The sequence below is a fragment of the Coregonus clupeaformis genome, chromosome 19 (assembly GCF_020615455.1).
Source record: "Coregonus clupeaformis isolate EN_2021a chromosome 19, ASM2061545v1, whole genome shotgun sequence".
Lineage (NCBI taxonomy): Eukaryota > Metazoa > Chordata > Actinopteri > Salmoniformes > Salmonidae > Coregonus > Coregonus clupeaformis.
Window position 1 is genome coordinate 6856628 of NC_059210.1, and position 25790 is coordinate 6882417.

The 25790-nt window shown below is 43.6% G+C and overlaps 1 protein-coding gene across 1 annotated transcript in view; it reads right to left on the reverse strand.

Annotated features, from left to right (window-relative positions):
- Positions 1-11341: 11341 nt before the first annotated feature.
- LOC121531470 (potassium/sodium hyperpolarization-activated cyclic nucleotide-gated channel 1-like) overlaps positions 11342-25790 on the reverse strand; it is a 52863-nt gene continuing 38414 nt past the window's right edge. Inside the window, exons 5-9 of the mRNA XM_041836706.1 lie at positions 22230-22376; positions 21049-21289; positions 14394-14558; positions 12036-13437; positions 11342-11537 (exon numbers count right to left, since the gene is read on the reverse strand). Of these exons, the coding sequence (XP_041692640.1) occupies positions 11342-11537; positions 12036-13437; positions 14394-14558; positions 21049-21289; positions 22230-22376 (2151 nt within the window). The remainder of the gene's footprint in view (positions 11538-12035; positions 13438-14393; positions 14559-21048; positions 21290-22229; positions 22377-25790) is intronic.

A 25790-nucleotide genomic window follows, 5' to 3' on the forward strand; every position in this document is an offset into this window, starting at 1 on the left:
TCATAGAAACACAGACATAAAGTCAGGGGGAACTGAGTATGTTTCAGTCAGTAACAGTGCATTCATTGTAAGTCAGAAAATGTCTGTTTCCTGTGTACACCATGTGCTATAAAAGGGTACATTATGTAAATGAGGGATATGCAACTTCTATTTTCTGCTTTGAAATAATGAGTGATATAAGGAATCTTGAAGCTTTAGATTTCCCACGCAACACTTTATCCTTTTTCGACAACCAAAGATGGGCAACGAAAATGAATTTATCCGAGTTATGAGGAATTATGAAGCGACTTCAGAACCCTCCGGTGGTATTGTGTTTTTTAGGCTTTATTTCAGCAACTATGATATAATCATTTACATAAGAGATGACATCCACTTAGTGGTCTCAGCTGAAAGTGTTCCCTAATTCTGGAGCAAAACACCAAAGTGTATCTGATCTTACTCTTTGTACACCTCTGGGGTGCGTTCAGTTCCATTCAACGTTTGTATTGAACGACACGTTTCCCCTAAACGTTCTTCAGTGTTCTTGAACATACTTTGAGGTATGTTTTCTCAGTTTGGTGGGAGCCCGGGGTGTGGCTTGAAGCAATGAGTGACGTACTGAACTTTGAAACCACAACCCAATCCCTCCCCGTTTTTTTCAAATGGTTGTGCAGAACAGCACAGTTTCCGTTTAATTGAATGTTTGCGCACCGTTTTCTCGTACTGAACGCAGCCCAGGTCAGGGAGGCAGGTCAGTGGTGTAGTGGTGCCAGTATTTGACCCCCTCTCAATCAGAAAGATTTCTGGCTCCCAGGTGTCTTTTATACAGGTAACGAGCTGAGATTAGGAGCACACTCTTAAAGGGAGTGCTCCTAATCTCAATGTGTTACCTGTATAAAAGACACCTGTCCACAGAAGCAATCAATCAATCAGATTCCAAACTCTCCACCATGGCCAAGACCAAAGAGCTCTCCAAGGATGTCAGGGACAAGATTGTAGACTTACACAAGGCTGGAATGGGCTACAAGACCATCACCAAGCAGCTTGGTGAGAAGGTGACAACAGTTGGTGCGATTATTCGCAAATGGAAGAAACACAAAAGACTGTCAATCTCCCTCGGCCTGGGGCTCCATGCAAGATCTCACCTCGTGGAGTTGCAGTGATCATGAGAACGGTGAGGAATCAGCCCAGAACTACACAGGAGGATCTTGTCAATGATTTCAAGGTAGCTGGGACCATAGTCACCAAGAAAACAATTGGTAACACACTACGCCGTGAAGGACTGAAATCCTGCAGCACCCGCAAGGTCCTCCTGCTCAAGAAAGCACATATACAAGTTTGCCAATGAACATCTGAATGATTCCGAGGAGAACTGGATGAAAGTGTTGTGGTCAGATGAGACCAAAATGGAGCTCATTGACATCAACTCAACTCGCCGTGTTTGGAGGAGGAGGAATGCTGCCTATGACCCCAAGAACACCATCCCCACTGTCAAACATGGAGGTGGAAACATTATGCTTTGGGGTTTTTTTTCTGCTAAGGGGACAGGACAACTTCACTGCATCCAAGGGACGATGGACGGGGCCATGTACCGTCAAATCTAGGGTGAGAACCTCCTTCCCTCAGCCAGGGCATTGAAAATGGGTCGTGGATGGGTATTCCAGCATGACAATGACCCAAAACACACGGCCAAGGCAACAAAGGAGTGGCTCAAGAAGAAGCACATTAAGGTCCTGGAGTGGCCTAGCCAGTCTCCAGACCTTAATCCCATAGAAAATCTGTGGAGGGAGCTGAAGGTTCGAGTTGCCAAACGACAGCCTCGAAACCTTAATGACTTGGAGAAGATCTGCAAAGAGGAGTGGGACAAAATCCCTCCTGAGATGTGTGCAAACCTGGTGGCCAACTACAAGAAACGTCTGACCTCAGTACTTGGTGGCAAAACCCTTGTTGGCAATCACAAAGTCATGTTTTGCAGAGGGGTCAAATACTTATTTCCCTCATTAAAATGGAAATCAATTTATAACATTTTTGACATGCGTTTTTCTGGATTTCTTTGTTGTCATTCTGTCTCTCACTGTTCAAATAAACCTACCATTAAAATCAACATTTTTATAATAATCTCATCATGTAGACTAGCCTGCCCACACTGTATGTGAGAGCTATTGGTTAGAGCAGGGTTTCCCAAACTCGGTCCTGCCCCACAGTGTTAGGGCAAAAACCAAAACGTCCACCCAGGACCCAGTTTGGGAAACCCTGGACTAGAGCTCACATGCCAAGAACAGAGTAGACACATTTGCTATTTAAAGCAACAGTTTTTGTGACAAAACTATCAGTACATTTACATTTTAGTCATTTAGCAGACGCTCTTATCCAGAGCGATTTACAGTTAGTAGAGTTGAAAATGCGATGAAAACACATTGAACTTTAGATTTTTATGCGGTGTGTACTACATCATCAAGCACTGATTTTATCCGCAAGTAGTCCGTTTGGTGCAAATACACCACCGGTGGGAAAATGCATATTTTCTTTATGTGGATTCTAGAACATTCGCATGAAAATCTGTCGCCAATTGGACGGAAATCTAGTTAACATGTGCCATGCGCATTTTCGAACGGATTTGCGCATAGGCCTACCGCCCTGTGCACATTGCAGGTTTGCAAACGTGAATAAATAATAAGAATACGCCATTTAGCAGACGCTTTTATCCAAAGCGACTTACAGTCATGTGTGCATACATTTTTACGTATGGGTGGTCCCGGAGATCGAACCCACTACCCTGGCGTTACAAGTGCCGCGCTCTACCAGCTGAGCTACAGAGGACCATCATCAACGTCTTAAGCTAAGCATTCTGATCTGTTCCATCAGCCATATTAATTGATATGTCATATACATCCACTACACTACTTTGATACACATCATGGGGATTATGAAGTGAGCATATGCAATGCCCACAAAAAGAAAGTGGGTATGTGACGTATAACTGCATATGCCCCCCACTACACAACTGGGGAAGGTATACCAGGTAATTCAGCCATGTGTAGTTGTAGTCACGCCCTGGACCAGAGCTAAGTCATGTGCTACAAAATGTAGAACAAGCACAAGTATATATTCTACTCAATATTGCTTGAATAAATGTCAAATGTTTTACTTCCTGTCTTTCATAGGCAATAATAACAATCTAACATCTTACAGAGAAGTCTCACACCATCTAGTGGTTCTTTGCAGAAGTACCAGAGCGGCGTTCAAACCATCCAGCTGAAGGCATTTAGTTTATCCATCAAAGCCACAGAGAAACATACCCATTGACAAGTGTGTACGTTAGCGTGGCACGGATACATGACCTTGACAATCTTACGGTATGTTCTAAACCGGGGCGGCAGGTAGCTTAGTGGTTAAGAGCGTTGTGCCAGTAACCGTAAAGGTCGCTGGTTCTAATCCCCAGAGCCGACTAGGTAAAAAATCTGTTGATGTGCCCTTAGCAAGGCACTTCTAAACTGTCTTTACAGGCAGAGGGTTAGAGAAAATGGTACCAGTAATCAGAAAATTACCAATAGCAGATGCATACGTTTTGTTGGACATGAATGAAATCATCAAATCTTTTCGATTGTGTACATGTCAGATCATTTTCTTTATATTAAATGACAGAAATAATGGCATGAAATAAAAATGAAAGAATATAATCCTCTCCATTCGACATGGCAACACGGTGCAGTTAGAAACACAATTATAATCCAGATTAAAGCTCTGCGACTTTCCAATGGCATTTCAACAGATGTTCAAATCTCACGCCATACCTACCCACTGCTCATATTCATACAGAGAAACACATCATAGACAGACACTAGTCATTCACTAGAAGTGTGATTTTATTATTGCATCCGATTCAATATTATTCTAAAAAATATACACTACCGTTCAAAGGTTGGGGTCACTTAGAAATGTCCTTGTTTTTCGAAAGAAAAGCAATTTCTTTGTCCATTAAAATAACATCAAATTGATCAGAAATACAGTGTAGACATTGTTAATGTTGTAAATGGCTATTGTAGCTGGAAACGGCTGATTTCTAATGGAATATATACTGTACATAGGCGTACAGAGGCCCATTATCAGCAACCATCAGTCCTGTGTTCCAATGGCACGTTGTGTTTGCTAATCCAAGTTTATCATTTTAAAAGGCTAATTGATCATTAGAAAATCCTTTTGCAATTATGTTAGCACAGCTGAAAACAGTTTTGCTGATTTAAAGAAGCAATAAAACTGACCTTATTGAGACTAGTTGAGTATCTGGAGCATCAGCAATTGTGGGTTCGATTACAGGCTCAAAATGGCCAGAAACAAAGAAGTTTCTTCTGAAACTCGTCAGTCTATTCTTGTTCTGAGAATTGAAGGCTATTCCATGTGAGAAATTGCCAAGAAACTGAAGATCTCGTACAACGCTGTGTACTACTCCCTTCACAGAACAGCGCAAACGGTCTCTAACCAGAATAGAAAGAGGAGTGGGAGGCCCCGGTGCACAACTGAGCAAGAGGACAAATACATCAGAGTGTTTGATGTTATTTTAATGGACAAAAAAAATGCTAGGAGATTTCTAAGTGAACCCCAAATTTTGAACGGTGGTGTAGGATAGAGGAGTTGGGTAGGATGGGGGAGAGTAGTTAGGTAGGATAGAGGAGAGGAGTTGGGTAGGATAGAGGAGAGGAGTTAGGTAGGATAGAGGAGTTAGGTAGGATAGAGGAGAGGAGTTAGGTAGGATAGAGGAGAGGAGTTAGGTAGGATAGAGGAGAGGAGTTAGGTAGGATAGAGGAGAGGAGTTAGGTAGGATAGAGGAGAGGAGTTAGGTAGGATAGAGGAGTTAGGTAGGATAGAGGAGAGGAGTTAGGTAGGATAGAGGAGAGGAGTTAGGTAGGATAGAGGAGAGGAGTTGGGTAGGATAGAGGAGAGGAGTTAGGTAGGATAGAGGAGTTAGGTAGGATAGAGGAGAGGAGTTAGGTAGGATAGAGGAGAGGAGTCGAGAGGGGTAGGATGGGGGAGAGGAGTTAGGTAGGATAGAGGAGAGGAGTTAGGTAGGATAGAGGAGAGGAGTTAGGTAGGATAGAGGAGAGGAGTTAGGTAGGATAGAGGAGAGGAGTTGGGTAGGATAGAGGAGAGGAGTTAGGTAGGATAGAGGAGTTAGGTAGGATAGAGGAGAGGAGTTAGGTAGGATAGAGGAGAGGAGTTAGGTAGGATAGAGGAGTTAGGTAGGATAGAGGAGAGGAGTTAGGTAGGATAGAGGAGAGGAGTTAGGTAGGATAGAGGAGAGGAGTTAGGTAGGATAGAGGAGAGGAGTTAGGTAGGATGAGAGGAGTTAGGTAGAGATAGAGGAGAGGAGTTAGGTAGGATAGAGGAGAGGAGTTAGGTAGGGATAGAGGAGAGGAGTTAGGTAGGATAGGAGGAGAGGTGTTAGGTAGGATAGAGGAGAGGAGTTAGGTAGGATAGAGGAGAGGAGTTAGGTAGGATAGAGGAGAGGAGTTAGGTAGGATAGAGGAGAGGAGTTAGGTAGGATAGAGGAGAGGAGTTAGGTAGGATAGAGGAGAGGAGTTAGGTAGGATAGAGGAGAGGAGTTAGGTAGGATAGAGGAGAGGAGTTAGGTAGGGATAGAGGAGAGGAGTTAGGTAGGATAGAGGAGAGGAGTTGGGTAGGATAGAGGAGAGGAGTTAGGTAGGATAGAGGAGAGGAGTTAGGTAGGATAGAGGAGAGGAGTTAGGTAGGATGAGGAGAGGAGTTAGGTAGGATAGAGGAAGAGGAGTTAGGTAGGATAGAGGAGAGGAGTTAGGGTAGGATAGAGGAGTTAGGTAGGATAGAGGAGTTAGGTAGGATAGAGGAGAGGAGTTAGGTAGGATAGAGGAGAGGAGTTAGGTAGGATAGAGGAGAGGAGTTAGGTAGGATAGAGGAGAGGAGTTAGGTAGGATAGAGGAGAGGAGTTAGGTAGGATAGAGGAGTTAGGTAGGATAGAGGAGTTAGGTAGGATAGAGGAGAGGAGGTAGGTAGGATAGAGGAGAGGAGTTAGGTAGGATAGAGGAGAGGAGGTAGGTAGGATAGAGGAGAGGAGTTAGGTAGGATAGAGGAGAGGAGTTAGGTAGGATAGAGGAGAGGAGGTAGGTAGGATAGAGGAGGAGTTAGGTAGGATAGAGGAGAGGAGTTAGGTAGGATAGAGGAGAGGAGTGGAGAGGAATAGGATTGATCCACCCCCAGTATCAGGCCCAGTGACTGATGTCATTTATATCCCCTACAGGGTCAGTCAGAGAGTCACTAGAGGACTGTGTGTGTACACCTGCCCCCACAGGCTCCCAGGGACCCCCAGTAACCCCCAGGGACCCCCAGTAACCCCCAGTAACCCCCAGTGACCCCCAGTAAACCCCAGTAACCAGGCAACTGAGGCGTTTGGATTGGATTCTCAAGGGCATGACCTTGTGATCAGTTTAATATTCGCCCAGGTCAGAGATCAGATAAATAAAATAGTCAAACATAAACATCTGAAATAATATACACAAATAGCAGGATGTATGGATATGTAGATATTGGGTGAAATCTAGAGGCCTGGGTTTGTTGACCTTTTCAGAATAAAAGTAACCTTTTCAAAATAAGAGTTAATCATTGATCAATCATGATCAATTCAACAGATGTCTCATTCCTATGTCTGTGGACAACATGATTTAGAGAACGTTGTCAAGAAGACCAGAACAATCATTTTCATAAATGGATAAGGGGATAGTAAACTTTGTATGGAAATACATGACAATATGTAACAGCAGTTTGTCAACAGGTGTCAAATCTTAAATAAGATAATAATAATAATGATTAGATCATCTTCAATCATAAAACAACGAAACAAAAGTAAAATATACAGAAAAATGACACCCAGGAGTTTATCATCTGCGTTCTGAAAGTAACATCTTCTGACCCTTTGATTGGTGCAATAAACATCATCAGGTCAATCTCAGTGCATCGTTGTCTCTCTGACATTTTACTGTCCAATGTTGACACCATTCAAAGACCTTGGGCTCTGTTCAATCCGTATAGTGGAAATTCAGCGTTACAGCGTGATTGAATTTTAAAGCGCATGTTCCCGCGTTAGCTAAGACTGCATTCACGGTCAACGCTGCATATGTCGGCGCAATCGGAAATTACCTTTACATTTCTATCTCGGAATCTGTAACGCTTCAGCGATCCAGATTGAATAGAGCCCCTTGTGTATCCAAACCTGAGTCTTGTTCATTAGGGCACACAATGGAAAGTCCAGATAGTCCCTCCCTGTTTCGGTCTGTTCTCTTCTGATTGGTGCCTGATTAGGTCAAGCGAAAGTCTCTATTACCCATCTATCCACTGTTGTTATGGACAAAGAGCTGTAATTAAATTCACTGTTCCTCTGTCTGTACTGTCTGTTAAGCCACACAAACACAAAGATTACTGCGTAGAGTCATTCCACCCAGTCCACACACAGACCTCAGATGTACAGTGGTTTGCGAAAGAATTCACCCCCCTTGGCATTTTTCCTATTTTCTTGCCTTACAACCTGGAATTAAAATTGATTTTTTTGGGGGGGGTATGTATCATTTGATTTACACAACATGCTTACCACTTTGAAGATGCAAAATATTCTCAATTGGATTGAGGTCTGGGCTTTGACTAGGCCATTCCAAGACATTTAAATGTTTCCCCTTAAACCACTTGAGTGTTGCATTAGCAGTATTCTTAGGGTCATTGTCCTGCTGGAAGGTGAACCTCCGTCCCAGTCTCAAATCTCTGGAAGACTGAAACAGGTTTCCCTCAAGAATTTCCCTGTATTTAGTGCCATCCATCATTCCTTCAATTCTGACCAGTTTCCCAGTCCCTGCCGATGAAAAACATCCCCACAGCATGATGCTGCCACCACCATGCTTCACTGTGGGGATGGTGTTCTCGGGGTGATGAGAGGTGTTGGGTTTGCGCCAGATATAGCGTTTTCCTTGATGGCCAAAAAGCTAAATTTTAGTCTCATCTGACCAGTGTACCTTCTTCCATATGTTTGGGGAGTCTCCCACATGCATTTTGGCAAACACCAAATGTGTTTGCTTATTTTTTTGTTCGTTAAGCAATTGCTTTTTTCTGGCCACTCTTCCGTAAAGCCCAGCTCTGTGGAGGCTTAAAGTGGTCCTATGGACAGATACTCCAATCTCCGCTGTGGAGCTTTACAGCTCCTTCAGGGTTATCTTTGGTCTCTTTGTTGCCTCTCTGATTAATGCCCTCCTTGCCTGGTCTGTGAGTTTTGGTGGGCAGCCCTCTCTTGGCAGGTTTGTTGTGGTGCCATATTCTTTCCATTTTTTTATAATGGATTTAATGGTGCTCCGTGGGATGTTCAAAGTTTCTGATATTTTTTTATAACCCAAACCTGATCTGTACTTCTCCACAACTTTGTCCCTGACCTGTTTGGACAGCTCCTTGCTCTTCATGGTGCCGCTTGCTTGGTGGTGCCCCTTGCTTAGTGGTGTTGCAGACTCTGGGGCCTTTCAGAAAAGGTGTATATATACTGAGATCATATGACACTTAGATTGCACACAGGTGGACTTTATTTAATTAATTACAGTGGGGAGAACAAGTATTTGATACACTGCCGATTTTGCAGGTTTTCCTACTTACAAAGCATGTAGAGGTCTGTAATTTATCATAGGTGCACTTCAACTGTGAGAGACGGAATCTAAAACAAAAATCCAGAAAATCACATTGTATGATTTTTAAGTAATTAATTTGCATTTTATTGCATGACATAAGTATTTGATCACCTACCAACCAGTAAGAATTCCGGCTCTCACAGACCTGTTAGTTTTTCTTTAAGAAGCCCTCCTGTTCTCCACTCATTACCTGTATTAACTGCACCTGTTTGAACTCGTTACCTGTATAAAAGACACTTGTCCACACACTCAATCAAACAGACTCCAACCTCTCCACAATGGCCAAGACCAGAGAGCTGTGTAAGGACATCAGGGATAAAATTGTAGACCTGCACAAGGCTGGGATGGGCTACAGGACAATAGGCAAGCAGCTTGGTGAGAAGGCAATCCAGAGGAGGAATGGGAGAAGGTCATGTGGTCTGATGAGACAAAAATATAGCTTTTTGGTCTAAACTCCACTCGCCTTGTTTGGAGGAAGAAGAAGGATGAGTACAACCCCAAGAACACCATCCCAACCGTGAAGCATGGAGGTGGAAACATCATTCTTTGGGGATGCTTTTCTGCAAAGGGGACAGGACGACTGCACCGTATTGAGGGGAGGATGGATGGGGCCATATATCGCGAGATCTTGGCCAACAGCCTCCTTCCCTCAGTAAGAGCATTGAAGATGGGTCATGGCTGGGTCTTCCAGCATGACAACGACCTGAAACACACAGCCAGGGAAACTAAGGAGTGGCTCCGTAAGAAGCATCTCAAGGTCCTGGAGTGGCCTAGCCAGTCTCCAGACCTGAACCCAATAGAAAATCTTTGTAGGGAGCTGAAAGTCCGTATTGCCCAGCGACAGCCCCGAAACCTGAAGGATCTGGAGAAGGTCTGTATGGAGGAGTGGGCCAAAATCCCTGCTGCAGTGTGTGCAAACCTGGTCAAGACCTACAGGAAACGTATGATCTCTGTAATTGCAAACAAAGGTTTCTGTACCAAATATTAAGTTCTGCTTTTCTGATGTATCAAATACTTATGTCATGCAATAAAATGCAAATTAATTACTTAAAAATCATACAATGTGATTTTCTGGATTTTTCTCTCACAGTTGAAGTGTACCTATAATAAAAATTACAGACCTCTACATGCTTTGTAAGTAGGAAAACCTGCAAAATCGGCAGTGTATCAAATACTTGTTCTCCCCACTGTATGTGACTTCTGAAGGTAATTGGTTGCACCAGATCTTATTTAGGGGCTTCATAGCAAATGGGGTGAATACATATGCACGCACCACTTTTCTGTTATTTATTTTTTCATTTCACTTCACCAATTTGGACTATTTTGTGTATGTCCATTATATGAAATCCAAATAAAAATCAATTTAAATTACAGGTTGTAATGCAACAAAATAGGAAAAACGCCAAGGGGGATGAATACTTTTGCAAGGCCCTGTACCTCTGTATACTCTCTGAACGTTTATCATCCCATAGGGGAAACAAGGTTATCATTCTGTAGCTAATGTTCAGACTACAATGGTAGAAGTTGTTAAAATAGAGAATGGTGTGTGTGTGTGTGTGTGTGTGTGTGTGGTGTGTGTGAGTGTGTGTAGGCAGAGGAGGTGCCTTGCAGGAAATATGACAGACAGACAATGGCCAAAGCTGAATGACTTATTTTCTAAATGCAACCTTTTTCCTTACTGTATTCTCACAAGGATTACTGTATTCTCACAAGGATTACTGTATTCTCACAAGGCTTACCGTATTTCTTTCATCCAAACCCCAATGATTCATTTCCAAACTGTTACTTTAAAATCCACAGTCACTTGCCAAAAACATACATTCATGTCTTTTGATAAGATAATATGTTTGATAACTAGGCTAGCTAAAAATGTATACAGTATGTAAGTGTATATTCTTAGAAAACATACACAAGGATCCGTCCAATATGGCTGAAACAAGATATTGGAAGAAATTCAATCTACATTTTTCAGTTAATCTCTGAAATTACAAATGTGCAGTTCAGTCACAGTTCTTTACTTTGCTATCAAGTCTCTTTGGGTGGCCTCACATTCTCCACACTTCCACAACAGGTTCCCACAATGCACTGAGAATATATAATCATATAAACAAAAAGGTACATATTTTTGGTGTTATTCCAAACTTAAAATAATCTCTATAGGGTTAAAGGTTAGATAAATATGCCTGAACAACAGCTGTCAAACAAATACTTGGTAACACAAAATTACAACGTGAGGATATAGGCTAGAATATACATTGTATGTAAATCGGAAATTGGTCAATATACTTTCTTGTGGTTTAATATTATCCAACAATCCATATGACAAGAAAATGTAAAAATGTAAATGTAATATTGGTACAGTACCTCCTCAACATAGAACAGTAGTAGCATTGTACTGTAGAAAAATACTTAACTCAGCGGGCAAAGCTGGTTGAAATGACATCATTACCAATCGCTTACAACCAGAACTGGTTTCGCCCGCCGGGAACTCACTGTTCATTCACTCTGCATTAAAAATACATCTTTGTCCTAAGTCTTTTTCCTCCTATAGATATGCACTCACTCACACCCTCCTTGAATAAAAAAAACTCACAATAGTGATTAAAAAACACAATGCAAAATACTGAAGACAATTTCCCCATAGTTCAGGCATCGCAGGGGGGTGTGTTTAAACCTCACAGGTTGGAGGGGAGTTCGGAGACTGTGTACTCTGCCCCGGAGGTCTTGGCCGGGGTAGCAGGGCGACTGGGGTTGGGATGCGAAGAGGTCGGTGCTCCTTGGCTCATGGGAGTTGGAGGTTCAGATCCCATGGGAGTGTAGTGACTCAGAGGGGTGGCGTGCCCTGGGATGGGGCTGTCGAGTTTATTACTGCTACCAACCACCATGGGAAGAGAGGAGCAGGTATGGAGGTGAGACGGTATGGAGGGAGACGGTATGGAGAGAGACGGTATGGAGAGAGACGGTATGGAGGGAGACGGTATGGAGGGAGACGGTATGGAGGGAGACGGTATGGAGGGAGACGGTATGGAGGGAGACGGTATGGAGAGAGACGGTATGGAGGGAGACGGTATGGAGAGAGACGGTATGGAGAGAGACGGTATGGAGAGAGACGGTATGGAGAGAGACGGTATGGAGGGAGACGGTATGGAGGGAGACGGTATGGAGGGAGACGGTATGGAGGGAGAGCGGTATGGAGAGAGAGACGGTATGGAGAGAGACGGTATGGAGGGAGACGGTATGGAGAGAGACGGTATGGAGAGAGACGGTATGGAGGGAGACGGTATGGAGGGAGACGGTATGGAGAGAGACGGTATGGAGAGAGACGGTATGGAGAGAGACGGTATGGAGAGAGACGGTATGGAGAGAGACCCTTCTTGGGGCAGATAGCTGCGTGAGCCCGAGGTGGAAACAGTGGAGATAGTCCTGACATCCTGCGTGAAGAGATCCACCAGGGACTCTGCCCTCTGCCCTCTCCCATCTACCTGGGGAGGGCAAGATGTCTGTGAGGTGAGGGAGCTGTGAGAGCCTATGGCGCTGGAGGGTTGGCTATGGAGCTGGCTGTGGTGACGATGGTAAAGCACCGTCCTGCCTGTCAGCGGACTCTGGACGGTGGGGCTGTGTGTCAGCGGTGGGGTGCAGGACGGGGAGACATCCCCTGACCCGTACTGGGCCAGCGAGGCCAGGGCAGAGTGGGAAGAATGGGCAGGGTGCTCCGGGAGAACCTGTGGGAGGAGGCCGGGGTGGAGGCCTGCCGGACTGTGATGCACCAGGGAGGATGGGCCTCCAACACCTCCAACGCCGGCCTGCTCTGGGATAGACATAGACAGAAACCCACTGGAGCTGTGGTGTTGGGTGGGGTTGCTAGGGCCGGTGGTGGTGTAGGGGCAGCGGGAGTGGGGGAGGAGGAGGTGGCCTGCTCTCTCCTGATGACCAGGTCCCATCTGGACGTGCTGCTGAGCGCTGGCAGTGTGAGAATAAGAGTTCTGTAGCTGGTTCAGGAGATGGCTGACAGAGCTACAGATGAGAGGGCTTAGGGTGGAACCAGAAGGGGCTGAGTGGGCTGGGAATCTCAGCCTCCCTGATGCCCCCTGCTGGTGGGTCCCTGGTGGGCCGTAGGGGTGGTGGGGGTGGTGCTGGGCCATGCAGGAGGAGGAGGAGGGTGGATACCCCCGGATGGAGGCCTGGCCCAGGGGGAAGAGAGAGGCACTGCTGGGCTGGGCCTGGAAGTTGGTGGAGATGATGGAGGAGGTTGGCTGGTACATGGAGGTCATAGGTGACAGAGGAGACATGGAGGAGGCGGTGGAGACTAGATGCTGCGCCCGGAGCGAGGCTAATATCGGAGTGTCCACTCCAGAACGGAACTTCACAGAACCGGCCGGGGATGCAGCCCCGGAGCCACAGCCACTGGACACGCCCACAAACACGCCCCTCTGCAGACGGTGACCTCTAGGATCCTTGAATGACCCGGAGACAGAGACAGGACGGTGGAAGAGGACCGGAGGGAGCTGGGCGTGGAGCTGGGAGTGGGAGTAGGCCAGAGCCAGGGAGGTGGTGGCTGCAGCAGCCTGGAGGGGGCCCTGGACCAAGGGAGCCCAGATGACCCCCGGGGTGGAGGTGGGGGATGGGGGATCCAGGTACAGGGGAGAGATGTTGCTCTGGATGGCCATGTCCCGGTCGTGCTGTACGATCCTCTGGATGATCTCGTTCTCCAGGAGGTTCCCAGCTCCTGAGTTCTGGGTGACTTTGTGTTGGAGCACAGAGTTCCTCTTTCCTAAAGAGAAGAAAGTCAAAGAGAGAGAGAGATTAGTATGTGTATCTGTTGCAGTCATATTTGGGTGTGGCTGTCATATTAGATTCAGAATGAGAGAGAAACAGAATGAGAGAGAAACAGAATTGGAGAGAAACAGAATTAGAGAGAAACAGAATTAGAGAGAAACAGAATTAAAGAGAAACAGAATTAGAGAGAAACAGAATTAGAGAGAAACAGAATTAGAGAGAAACAGAATTAGAGAGAACCAGAATTAGAGAAACAGAATTAGAGAGAAACAGAATTAGAGAGAAACAGAATTAGAGAGAAACAGAATTAGAGAGAACCAGAATTAGAGAGAACCAGAATTTGAGAGAAACAGAATTAGAGATAAATAGAATTAGAGAGAAACAGAATTAGAAAGAAACAGAATTAGAGAGAAACAGAATTAGAGAGAACCAGAATTAGAGAGAAATATAATTAGAGAGAGGCCTGGGTTCCCCACACCCTAGTAAGGTTTTATTAAACCCTGCCTGTCATCCATTAAACCACAGCTAAATTAGGGACTTTTTAACGCAATACTTTCACCTCAGGGCAGCGAGATATCTCTCTCCTTCTGAAATTAAAACAGTAAAATGCGCTGACATAGGAGATCATCATCGGCTTGCCTAAATGTAATTATCACGCTTTCTTTTCACATATTCAGCCAGTTCAAATCCTTCCAGGTTATAATTCACATGAAGAACAGTAAAGAAATAGCCTATAGTCCAGTAGTGCTGTTCTGGGACTGGCACAGTGACTCTTTGTTGCTGATATAGCATGTTATTTCTCCCGCTGATTCAAACTCACACTTTGGTAGAAGAGCAATATGCTTCATTTTTTACGAATTGTGTTAGGTTGTTGAGAGGAATATCATACTACTTTAGCTACGAAGGCTTTGGGAAATCAACCCCAGGTTGATGGCCCTCGGTAGTTGTCACCTATGCGGTCCAGCCGGTCCAGAGCCACGGTCTCCAAGGCCCGTCTCATCACGGGGTACTCCTCCAGGACCTCGTTGAAGTTGTCCACAGACAGGGAGTACAGACGGCAGTACGTCTCCGCACGAACACTGGCCGTTCTTCTGCCTCGAGTCAGCAGGCAGATCTCTGCAGGGAATGGAACAATTATTCAGTTACAGAATAGATTGTCAACCGACCACTTGGCTTTTGTTTTGTCCGCACGTGTATATTAAATATTACATCTATTTTCGGATAATTATATTTAAGATATTGAGGAGAGAAGCACTATCATGCCCTATTTCTATGTAAAAGGGAGATACATTATACAGTTTGAATATCTGATTACCAGAGGTGGGACAAAGTCATTGTTATGCAAGTCACAAGTAAGTCTCAAGTCTTTGCCCTCGAGTCCCGAGTCAAGTCGAGTCAAAGATGAGGCAAGTCCCAAGTCGAGTCAAAAGTCAAAGCCATCAAGTCTCAAGTCGAGTCCAAAGTCCTACCATTTTAGTTTCGAGTCATTTCAAGTCCTCTTACCACAGAAATAAAATGTATACAAATCATGTATGTCTGTAAGATTTGTATTTATTTAAACCCTTTTTATACAATAACATTAATCAAATACAGCAAAAAAACATAACATTTAATTTTCACAAAAAAAATGCTTGTATTTGAACAGCATATTGCACTACAACAATGCAGAGAGAGAGAGAGAGAGAGAGAGAGAGAGAGAGAGAGAGAGAGAGAGAGAGAGAGAGAGAGAGAGAGAGAGAGAGAGAGAGAGAGAGAGAGAGAGAGAGAGAGAGAGAGAGAGAGAAATGGTTTTACGGGGAAGGACAAACACCAAAGCTCTGGAAGTAAAAACAGTGTGGGAACCTGCACTGCAAATGAACAGATCTTACTCCATGTGAAACTCCTACCACAGGAGAGAGAGAGCTGTGTGGACAGGTGATGAGCAGAGAGTGAGTGTGTGTGCAGCGCATGCGTGCTGTGGACAGGTGGAGGGAGGCCCCTATACTGCATTGCATTTGCAAAAGATCAAATTGGCCAAAAGTCTGTCAGTCATTTGTGCACGATGGGGACGCAGAATGATGCCACCATGGCTGAAAACTCGCTCCCACTGGAGCACTAGAAGCAGGCACTGCCAAGACTCGGATGGCTACTTGAAAGAGTGAAGGAAGAGTCTTACTGTTCAGTGCCCAGAACAAAAGGGCATTCTGTCCTTCTGCCATGTCAATGTAGTGACTTAGCTGTACTGCTGGTGGGGTCCCAACATCCCTTTTCTGCCTCTTATGGTATGCAGCAAACAGCCCTTCTCCTTCCATGTCCTCTAGTTCTTCTTCAGCAGGCACCGGCACAGGCTGCTCTGTCTCTGCAGCATCTTGCAGGATCAATTCTAAAAATAAAAATAAAAACGTGTCACAACAGCAGAAACAAAAGAGCCCTTATTTCTGATGTTGATGATACTGTTCAAGACTGAATTTTTTTATTATTGTTAAAGTCAGATTAATATCACATTAGATCCTATATCAGATTAAGATCAAATTATTGTACGTTGCATTTAAGTTGCATTGCAAGTCAATAATATTAACCTTTAACTCGTTGTGCCACCTCTGCCTTGATGTCACGGTTGACCAGCACATGGGGCTCAATCCACAGCAGACAAAAGGCTGGATCCAAGGCAGCTGCTTTCAGGTAGACTGTGTCTGAAAAGGGGGCAGTGATCCCTTCTTGAGACTGGGCCATTTTTACATTAATGAAGATCCCAAGAAATCTTTTTTCAGGGATGCCTGCAGACCTCTGACCAGGCCACTCAGGAAACGAACTTGAGGCTTCAGCTTCTCAAGATGGTGATTGAGGGACAAGATGGATGGAACAACTGCACTGATTGTAATGACTTTCTCCCCCTGTGTCAAATCAGTTGCTTCTCCGAACGGTTTTAAGATGTCCACCAACTCCTTCAGCAGATTCCACTCTCGTGGTGTGAATGACAGTTCTTTATGCCCGGCCTTCTCAAGAACTGCGCAGAGCTTTTGCTGATCACAATGAAGTACTGCTTTTACCTGCCGCAGTGTGGAATTCCACCTCGTGCTCACTGCAGCAGGGATGCCTCTGTGCTCCCCAAATTCACCATCGAAGATGTCTTTAAACGTTGTGCTTGTGTGGAGCAGGGAGCTAAGTTTTGATAACTTGGAGAGAGAAGGACATGCCGCTTTTGTTTCTTTCAAACCGTCTCCCACAACCAGCTGCAATGTGTGTGCAAAACACTGCAGGCGCTGTTTCTTTGCCATAGCAGCATCGACGGTTTGCTGGTCTTCTTGGGTTAAGTCATGCCATAGCTCAGGATCATCAAGATTATCTCCAGCATCTTCATCTTCCTCCTGTTCGCTGGGGAAGCAGACTGTAAATGCCCTTGCGCATGTTAGCAGCATTGTCACTAATTATATAGTCCAATTTAGCTTTGATGTTGTATTCATCACATATTGCCTCAAATTGGTCACAGATTCGCTCTGCTGTGTGAGAGCCTTTGAAGCGGTTGCAGGCCAAGAGATTAGTCTTTAGCTGTACCCTCTCTGCATCTCGCTCCATCCAGTGCACAGTGACACCAAGGAATCCCCTCATCTTTCGATCAGACCAAATGTCCACAGTGACTGAAACATGGTCAGTGTTGCTCAATTGAGTTTTTAACTTTGACCGTCTCTCCTCAGCAAGGCTCTCTGTTTTTGTGGTCAGCGTTCCGTGACATACTGGGGTATACTTGCTGTCCAGCACAGCCAGAAAGTGACGAAAGCTCTTATTTTCCACAATAGACAGAGGGAAATTGCAATCAATAATCAAGTCAGACAGTATCGCATTGGAGATGGCCTTCTGCTGTGGGTGGGTCAGGCTGTAACGCCCTACACGAGTGTCAAGGAATTGTGAGATTGAAGGCTGTTGTGGTTCATCTACGATGATTTTGTTCATCTGGTATTCTTCATACCTGTAACAGAGAAGAATATGAAACAGATGTCAGAAAATCCTTTACAGCCACACATGTTGTATTTGAAACTACTCTTTACTCATATCAATGTTGTTGTGTTAATATTCATTGCCTATTGTACACTACGGTTTACGATAATACATTTCAGTTTCAGTGTATGCAATATTAAGAATATTTTCACTGCTTCAAAATTCATAAGAAAGCCCTTTCCCTCAAGAAACTGAAGTCATATGCTTTATAGCAGTGGTTTTCAAAGTGGGGACGGGGACCCTTGGGTGCCGCGAGGGGGTTCTAGGGGGGCCATGGCAAGTTGGCATGAAAAGTATAGAAAAACAAAATAATTGAATAAATTAAATAACTAAAGTAAACCAAATTAAACCAAAAATAAGCTAAACAATATTCCCATTAGTTAAGAACTGCACTATAATAATCTATTGCATCTCTGAACATTACTACTATAATCGTTATTATTTTATTATATACTGTATATATCCCAGTGGTGCGCTGCCTCACAGACCTACTGTAGACTACGGTAGCACTCTGTCCATGCGCTGTCTGCTGTTTGGGCATGATATGAAAAGGGAAGGCTAATGGTGGATCTACTGTGACTGTGTTATCATTTTCCTCTTTACAATGTATACGTCTTACTATGTTTCCTGTTGTACTTGGATGGGTTTAGGGATGCACCAACTACATCCGAGTTGTGAAAGGGTGCATTCATTGTTTAATTGTGATATTTTGTCTTCAGCGACAGTTCTGCTTAGTTGTGATTAACCAAAATTACATAAACGACCTCAATGAGGCAGCACACCAGCAACTCTGAAACTGAATTCTAAAACGCTTAACGTGGAAAAACGCTTAACGTTGCTTAATGCTAATATACTAAGACAGTAATATTATAAGACCAAACTCTGCAAATATCATATTAATAAAGCATACTATGTACAAAACATCAGATGAGCCCAGAATATGAACGCAAACACGTTTAATAACACGTTGCGTTTTCCTCCCATAGAAAACCATTATAAGAAAAGGCTTAACGTGTCTTATGTACTAAGACAGTGTTATTAAAAGACCAAACTCTGTAAATATCATATCAATAAAGTATACTATGTACAAAACATCAGATGAGCCCAGAATACATAGTAGCCTACATAAGACATGTTAAGCCTTTTCTTATAATGGTTTTCTATGGGAGGAAAACACTTAACGTGTTGTTAAACGTGTTTGCGTTCATATTCTGGCCTCATCTGATGTTTTGTACATTTAGTATACTTTATTAATATGATATTTATAGTTTGGTCTTTTAATATTACTGTCTCAGTATATTAAGACACGTTAAGCCTTTTCTTATAATAGTTTTCTATGGGAGGAAAACGCAACGTGTTATTAAACGTGTTTGCGTTCATATTCTGGGCTCATCTGATGTTTTGTACATAGTATACTTTATTAATATGATATTTACAGAGTTTGGTCTTTTAATAACACTGTCTTAGTACATTAAAGAACGTTAAGCGTTTTTTCACGAAAGCGTTTTAGAATGTCCATATAATAGCAGTTCAAAAATCCATATTTTTGTAAGCATGAACCAGCAAGGGAGACGTGCGTTTGTCTCGTTGATACAGTAAATATGCAGCAGCTAGCTAGTAAGTTACGGTACATCCGATAAGGTGCGTAGCATTCGTTCAAAACTTACCTTTCTTTGTGCAACTTCAGGTGTCGAACAAAGTTGGACGTTGTGGCAGCTCCGTCTGTAATCTTCGATCCGCATGTTTTGCAGATTGCAACTCGTTTTTTGTCGACTACCTCGTAATTTTTATAGCCAAACCAAACTATCTTCGGTATCATTTTGACAACTGGCGCGTTGTTGCTTGATGTGCTTCATTGGTTGTCTTGCAATGTGCCTGCTTAGATGCTGTCGAATCAAAACAACGTGGGACTACAGTGATTGGATAACGTGCAGGCAGCGCGCGCTCTCTGTATGCATACAGGTGGATGGTGCAAACATTTTTCACAGATGCAGATAAACGGAGAGCGGCGCGGCCGTGTGAAAATTTTTTTCCCCAGTTTTCATGGGAACTAGCAAGTCTTCTCGAGTCATAAGGCGCAAGTCCAAGTGAAGTCACGAGTCATTGATGTTAAAGTCCAAGTCGAGTTGCAAGTCTTTGTACATTTTGTCGAGTCGAGTCTGAAGTCATCAAATTCATGACTCGAGTCTGACTCGAGTCCAAGTCACATGACTCGAGTCCACACCTCTGCTGATTACCAAAAACAAACTGTTACCACATGGTTGATATTCTCATTATGAAACAGGTATTTTCTTACATCTCACTGACTGTGTTTTTTTGAGCCCCAAGTACTGTACCGTTATGCACCAGAGGAGAGAGAGCCCCAAGTACTGTACCGTTATGCACCAGAGGAGAGAGAGCCCCAAGTACTGTACCGTTATGCACCAGAGGAGAGAGAGAGCCCCAAGTACTGTACCGTTATGCACCAGAGGAGAGAGAGCCCCAAGTACTGTACCGTTATGCACCAGAGGAGAGAGAGTCATAATAAATGATCACATCATCAATATTAGTCGATCAAACACAAAAATAGCAGTGTTTTCTGTACTAACTCCACAGATGGAGCACTTAATGCAATGTTAGAGCTTAGAGTTTTGTTCTGACCTCATCTGTCCTTCTACCGCCAGTCAGACCAGCTAAATAAAATAACATAACATCTCTCTCTCTCTCTCTCTGGCCTCCTTTAGTTCTATTTATTTATTAGATTTCTGAAACATTTTGCTAATCATGAATGCATGTTCAATACAGTACACAGGCGTAACACACATTTAGGTTTGTGTTAATCTTTGTGTTGAATGGATTATTCCTCATGTTACTGTTTAATACACACAGTGGTAACAATGGGAAAACCCCACTACAGAAGGACTAGGATCACAAAGGTCAACCACAACTAAATCCAAAGCCCTTATGAGATGATTTGTATAATTTATTGTCCTGTCTGTAACACAGAGTCACATAAATTAATCTAATGAATCAATGGATTATGTCTGGAGAAGAACCTCCCTGGGAATCTCCCCCGAACCTCCAGCACCCATGTGAGGTCCCCTGGGGATCCGAATCGACACCATCCTATTTCCACTCCCCATCCCCAGGCACTATGGCCCAAATGTAGCTAAATTTGCTATTTGGCTAACGCTGGTACGTTTACATTGATATTACGTGAACACTGAAATATTGATTAACGTCCCTGTCAAATAAATCCCATAAATAAATAAAACAAATATCCCAAAGCGATGTGGGGTCCCCCAGGGGTGGGTATTGACACCGTCCACATTCAAACTTTTCTATATTTTTTTTGGCAGTTTTATTGTGTTTTTATTGTAAGATCTCCAAGAGTAAGATTCCCAAATGTATTCATTACACATGGCAAATACACTTCAAATACTAACCATCCCAAAGCGACGTAATTACAATACATTGTTTCCGGTGGTGTAGTGGAGGGTATACTCACTTAAACGCCATTTACAAACCTTTCAGTATATCAATATGTATCCACCTACTGTCTTACCACTACACCACTGGTTGTTTCATCGTTAGTAGTTTGTCAGTGTGGATATTGTAACAGAGGCTCTGTGACCTTTGACATCCTTCCTACCTCCAAAGTAGGACCCGTCAGACAGCTTGGTCTCCTTGGTGCCCTTGGTGATGACGCAGACCACCCCGTGTTGGATGAAGTACATCTTTCTGCCGACGGCGCCCTCCATAACCACACTATCCGTGGGCTGGAACACCTCAAAGCGCAGCTTGGTCAGCACTGACGTCACAAAGTTGGGGTCGGCGTTGGCGAACAGAGGCATCGAAGCCACCAGCTTACGACAGTTGAAGTTGACGATCTCCTGCAAAGACAGAAATCATGGAATGGAATAAAACTATATTTTAAGTACACAAAACGTGTTCGGTAAGGAGAATAGGATTCCAGACACTGCCTCTAGCAAGGTACTTAGTGGTATCATGATAAACATTTTGTAGGGGCTCCTGTGACACCTCTAAGAGACGTATGAACAGAGATCTATTGGTATATATTATCTATAGGCTATCAGATCTTCAATATAAACACTAAAAACATCCCCACGTTCATAGCATTCCAATAGCATAATGATGAACTTGTGATGAACATCAAGCGTGGCCACATTTAGACATTTACCAGGTTACGTCACAATTCAATCATTGTTTACACTATGGTCCCTTATCTGCAGCATACTTAGGCTACGTCCCAAATGGCACCCTATTCCCTACACAGTGCACTACTTTTCACTAGCCCTATCGGGGGCCCTGATCAAAAGTAGTGCACTAAATAGGGAATAGGGTGTCATTTGGGACGCAATCCTAAAAAGTAGCCCACGGGCGACAGCTGAGTAATCACATAACGGTCGGCACACAGAATATTGAACAGAAATGTCCCTCAACAAAGTCTGCGTTAAGTCCTGTCTACAAGCAAATGGGATGACGGCATCAGGCCTGCCATCATTAGGATGATAAATAACTGCAGTCACGGGCGGCGTCCCAAATGGATCCTCATTCCCTACATACATCAGTGCACTTCTTTTCACTAGCCCTGTGGGCCCTGTTCAGAAGTAGTTTTACTAGAAAGGGAATACTGTGCCATTTGGGACTGCGTCACTGAGATGATGGAGATAAGGCATGATTGAGCCAGAACCAAGGAGGGTTATTATTATCATGACAATGGGTCTGACGTCACGTGGAGATAACACGCACGCACGCACGCACGTACGTACGCACTCAGGCGAGTACCCACCCACCCACACACCCACTGACCTCTCTGAGCGGTTCGTTCAGCTCCCCCAGAATGCTCTCTTCGTCAAACATCTTGCCCTGGAAGCGATGTTCGTAGTAGTCATGGATCCTCTGCCGCATGCCGGCAGGAAGCTTGTGGAAAGACATGTACTGCTCCACCTGTTTATACTGTAGACACAAAGATAATTGATTAGTTGATTGATTGATTGATTGATTGATTAATTGAAGGCTTGTACTGCTCCACCGGTTTATACTGTAGACAAAGATAATTGATTAGTTGATTGATTGATTAATTGAAAGACTTGTACTGCTCCACCTGTTTATACTGTAGAGAAAAAGATAATTGATTAGTTGATTGATTGATTAATTGATGAATTAATAGGCATGTACTGCTCCACCTGTTTATACTCAAATCAAATCAATCAAATGTAATTGTATTTGTCACATGATTCGTAAACAACAGGTGTAGACTAACAGTGAAACGCTGACTTACAGGCCCTTCCCAACAATACAGAGAGATAAATAATATAAAAATAATAACACAAGGAATAAATACACAATGAGTAGCGATAACTTGGATATATACACGGGGTACCAGTACCGAGTCGATGTGCAGGGGTACGAGGTAATTCAGGTAGATTATGTACATATACAATGAGCGCCAAAAGTATTGGGACTGTGAGAAATGTTTTGTTGTTTTGGCTCTGTACTCCAGCACTGTCACGCCCTGACCTGTAGAGACTCATATTCTCTAGCTAGTTTGGTCAGGGTGTGAAATTCTATGTATTGTATATCTATGTTTGGCCGGGTGTGGTTCCCAATCAGAGGCAGCTGTCGCCTCGTTGTCTCTGATTGGGGATCATACTTAGGCAGCCAGTTTTCCTGCCTGGGTTGTGGGATCTTGTTTCTGTTTGGCTAGTTTCGTTATAGCCCATAGAACGTCACGGTTCGTTGTTTGTTATTTTGTCTAGTGTTTATTCGTAAATAAAACATGTACGCATACCACGCTGCACCTTGGTCTGACTACTTAATCAACGAACGTGACAAGCACTTTGGATTTTTAAATGATACAATGATTTGGACAGTGCAGACAGTCAGCTTTAATTTGAGGGTATTTTCATCCATATCGGGTGAACCGTTTAGAAATTACAGCACTTTTTGTACATAGTTCCCCCCATTTTAGGGGACCAAAAGTATTGGGACAAATTCACCTATTTGTGTATTGAAGTAGTCAAAAGTTTAGTATTTGGTCCCATATTCATAGCACGCGTAGCACACATGAATCGTGAATAATGATGAGTGAGTAAGTTACAGAAGCACAAATATCATGCCCCCACCCCCTTCCCAAATGCTAACCTCCCCCTGTTGTTCTAATGGTGAGAGGTTAGCATGTCTTGGGGGGTATTAACCTCCCCCTGTTGTTCTAATGGTGAGAGGTTAGCATGTCTTGGGGGGTATTAACCTCCCCCTGTTGTTCTAATGGTGAGAGGTTAGCATGTCTTGGAGGGTATTAACCTCCCCCTGTTGTTCTAATGGTGAGAGGTTAGCATGTCTTGAGGGTATTAACCTCCCCCTGTTATTGTAATGGTGAGAGGTTAGCATGTCTTGGAGGGTATTAACCTCCCCCTGTTGTTCTAATGGTGAGAGGTTAGCATGTCTTGGAGGGTATTAACCTCCCCCTGTTGTTCTAATGGTGAGAGGTTAGCATGTCTTGGGGGTATTAACCTCCCCCTGTTGTTCTAATGGTGAGAGGTTAGCATGTCTTGGGGGGTATTAACCTCCCCCTGTTGTTCTAATGGTGAGAGGTTAGCATGTCTTGGGGGTATTAACCTCCCCTGTTGTTCTAATGGTGAGAGGTTAGCATGTCTTGGGGGGTATTAACCTCCCCCTGTTGTTCTAATGGTGAGAGGTTAGCATGTCTTGGGGGGTATTAACCTCCCCCTGTTGTTCTAATGGTGAGAGGTTAGCATGTCTTGAGGGTATTAACCTCCCCCTGTTGTTCTAATGGTGAGAGGTTAGCATGTCTTGAGGGGTATTAACCTCCCCTGTTGTTCTAATGGTGAGAGGTTAGCATGTCTTGAGGGTATTAACCTCCCCCTGTTGTTCTAATGGTGAGAGGTTAGCATGTCTTGAGGGTATTAACCTCCCCCTGTTGTTCTAATGGTGAGAGGTTAGCATGTCTTGGAGGGTATTAACCTCCCCCTGTTGTTCTAATGGTGAGAGGTTAGCATGTCTTGGGGGGTATTAACCTCCCCCTGTTGTTCTAATGGTGAGAGGTTAGCATGTCTTGGAGGGTATTAACCTCCCCCTGTTGTTCTAATGGTGAGAGGTTAGCATGTCTTGAGGGTATTAACCTCCCCCTGTTGTTCTAATGGTGAGAGGTCAGCATGTCTTGAGGGTATTAACCTCCCCCTGTTGTTCTAATGGTGAGAGGTTAGCATGTCTTGGAGGGTATTAACCTCCCCCTGTTGTTCTAATGGTGAGAGGTTAGCATGTCTTGGAGGGTATTAACCTCCCCCTGTTGTTCTAATGGTGAGAGGTTAGCATGTCTTGAGGGTATTAACCTCCCCCTGTTGTTCTAATGGTGAGAGGTTAGCATGTCTTGGGGGGTATTAACCTCCCCCTGTTGTTCTAATGGTGAGAGGTTAGCATGTCTTGGGGGGTATTAACCTCCCCCTGTTGTTCTAATGGTGAGAGGTTAGCATGTCTTGGGGATGTGATATTTGTGCGTCTGTAAATGTCTCACTCATCATTATTCACGATTCATTCAGGATTATACGTAATCATGGTAGCGTCCACATTAATGTAGAAATGTTTAGAAACATATTCTGTTCTTATTTACAATAAAAGTGACTCCAAAATGACACAATACATTATTTACCATTCATTTCTATTGGGCACAAAATAATCTGAAACACAACCAAAACAAACAGCAAATATTTGTAGAGTCACAAGCCTGATGTAATCATTGCGTGCTAGGATTATGCAACCAAATACTAAAATTTGGACTACTTTAATACACATGCAGTACCAGTCAAAAGTTTGGACACACCTAATCATTAAAGGGTTTTTCTTTATTTTTACTATTTTCTACATTGTGCAAAGCTGTCATCAAGGCAAAGGGTGGCTATTTGAAGAATCTCAAATATAAAATATATTTTGATTTGTTTAACACTTTTTTGGTTATTACATGATTCCAAATGTGTTATTTCATAGTTTTGATGTCTTCACTATTATTCTACAATGTAGAAAATTTTAAAAATAAAGAAAAACCCTTGAATGAGTAGGTGTGTCCAAACTTTTGACTGGTGGTGTATAAGTGAATTTGTCCCAATACTTTTGGTCCCCTAAAATGGGGGGACTATGTACTGTAGTTGCTGTAATTTCTCAACGGTTCACCCGATATGGATGAAAATACCCTCAAATGAAAGATGACACTCTGTACTTTAACCTCATAGTCATTGTATCAATCCAAAGGGCTGAAGTACAGAGCCAACAACAACCATAATTGTGTCACTGTTCCTAAACTTTTGGAGATCGCTGTAGGTAGGGATAAAGTGACTAGGCAACAGGACAGACAAT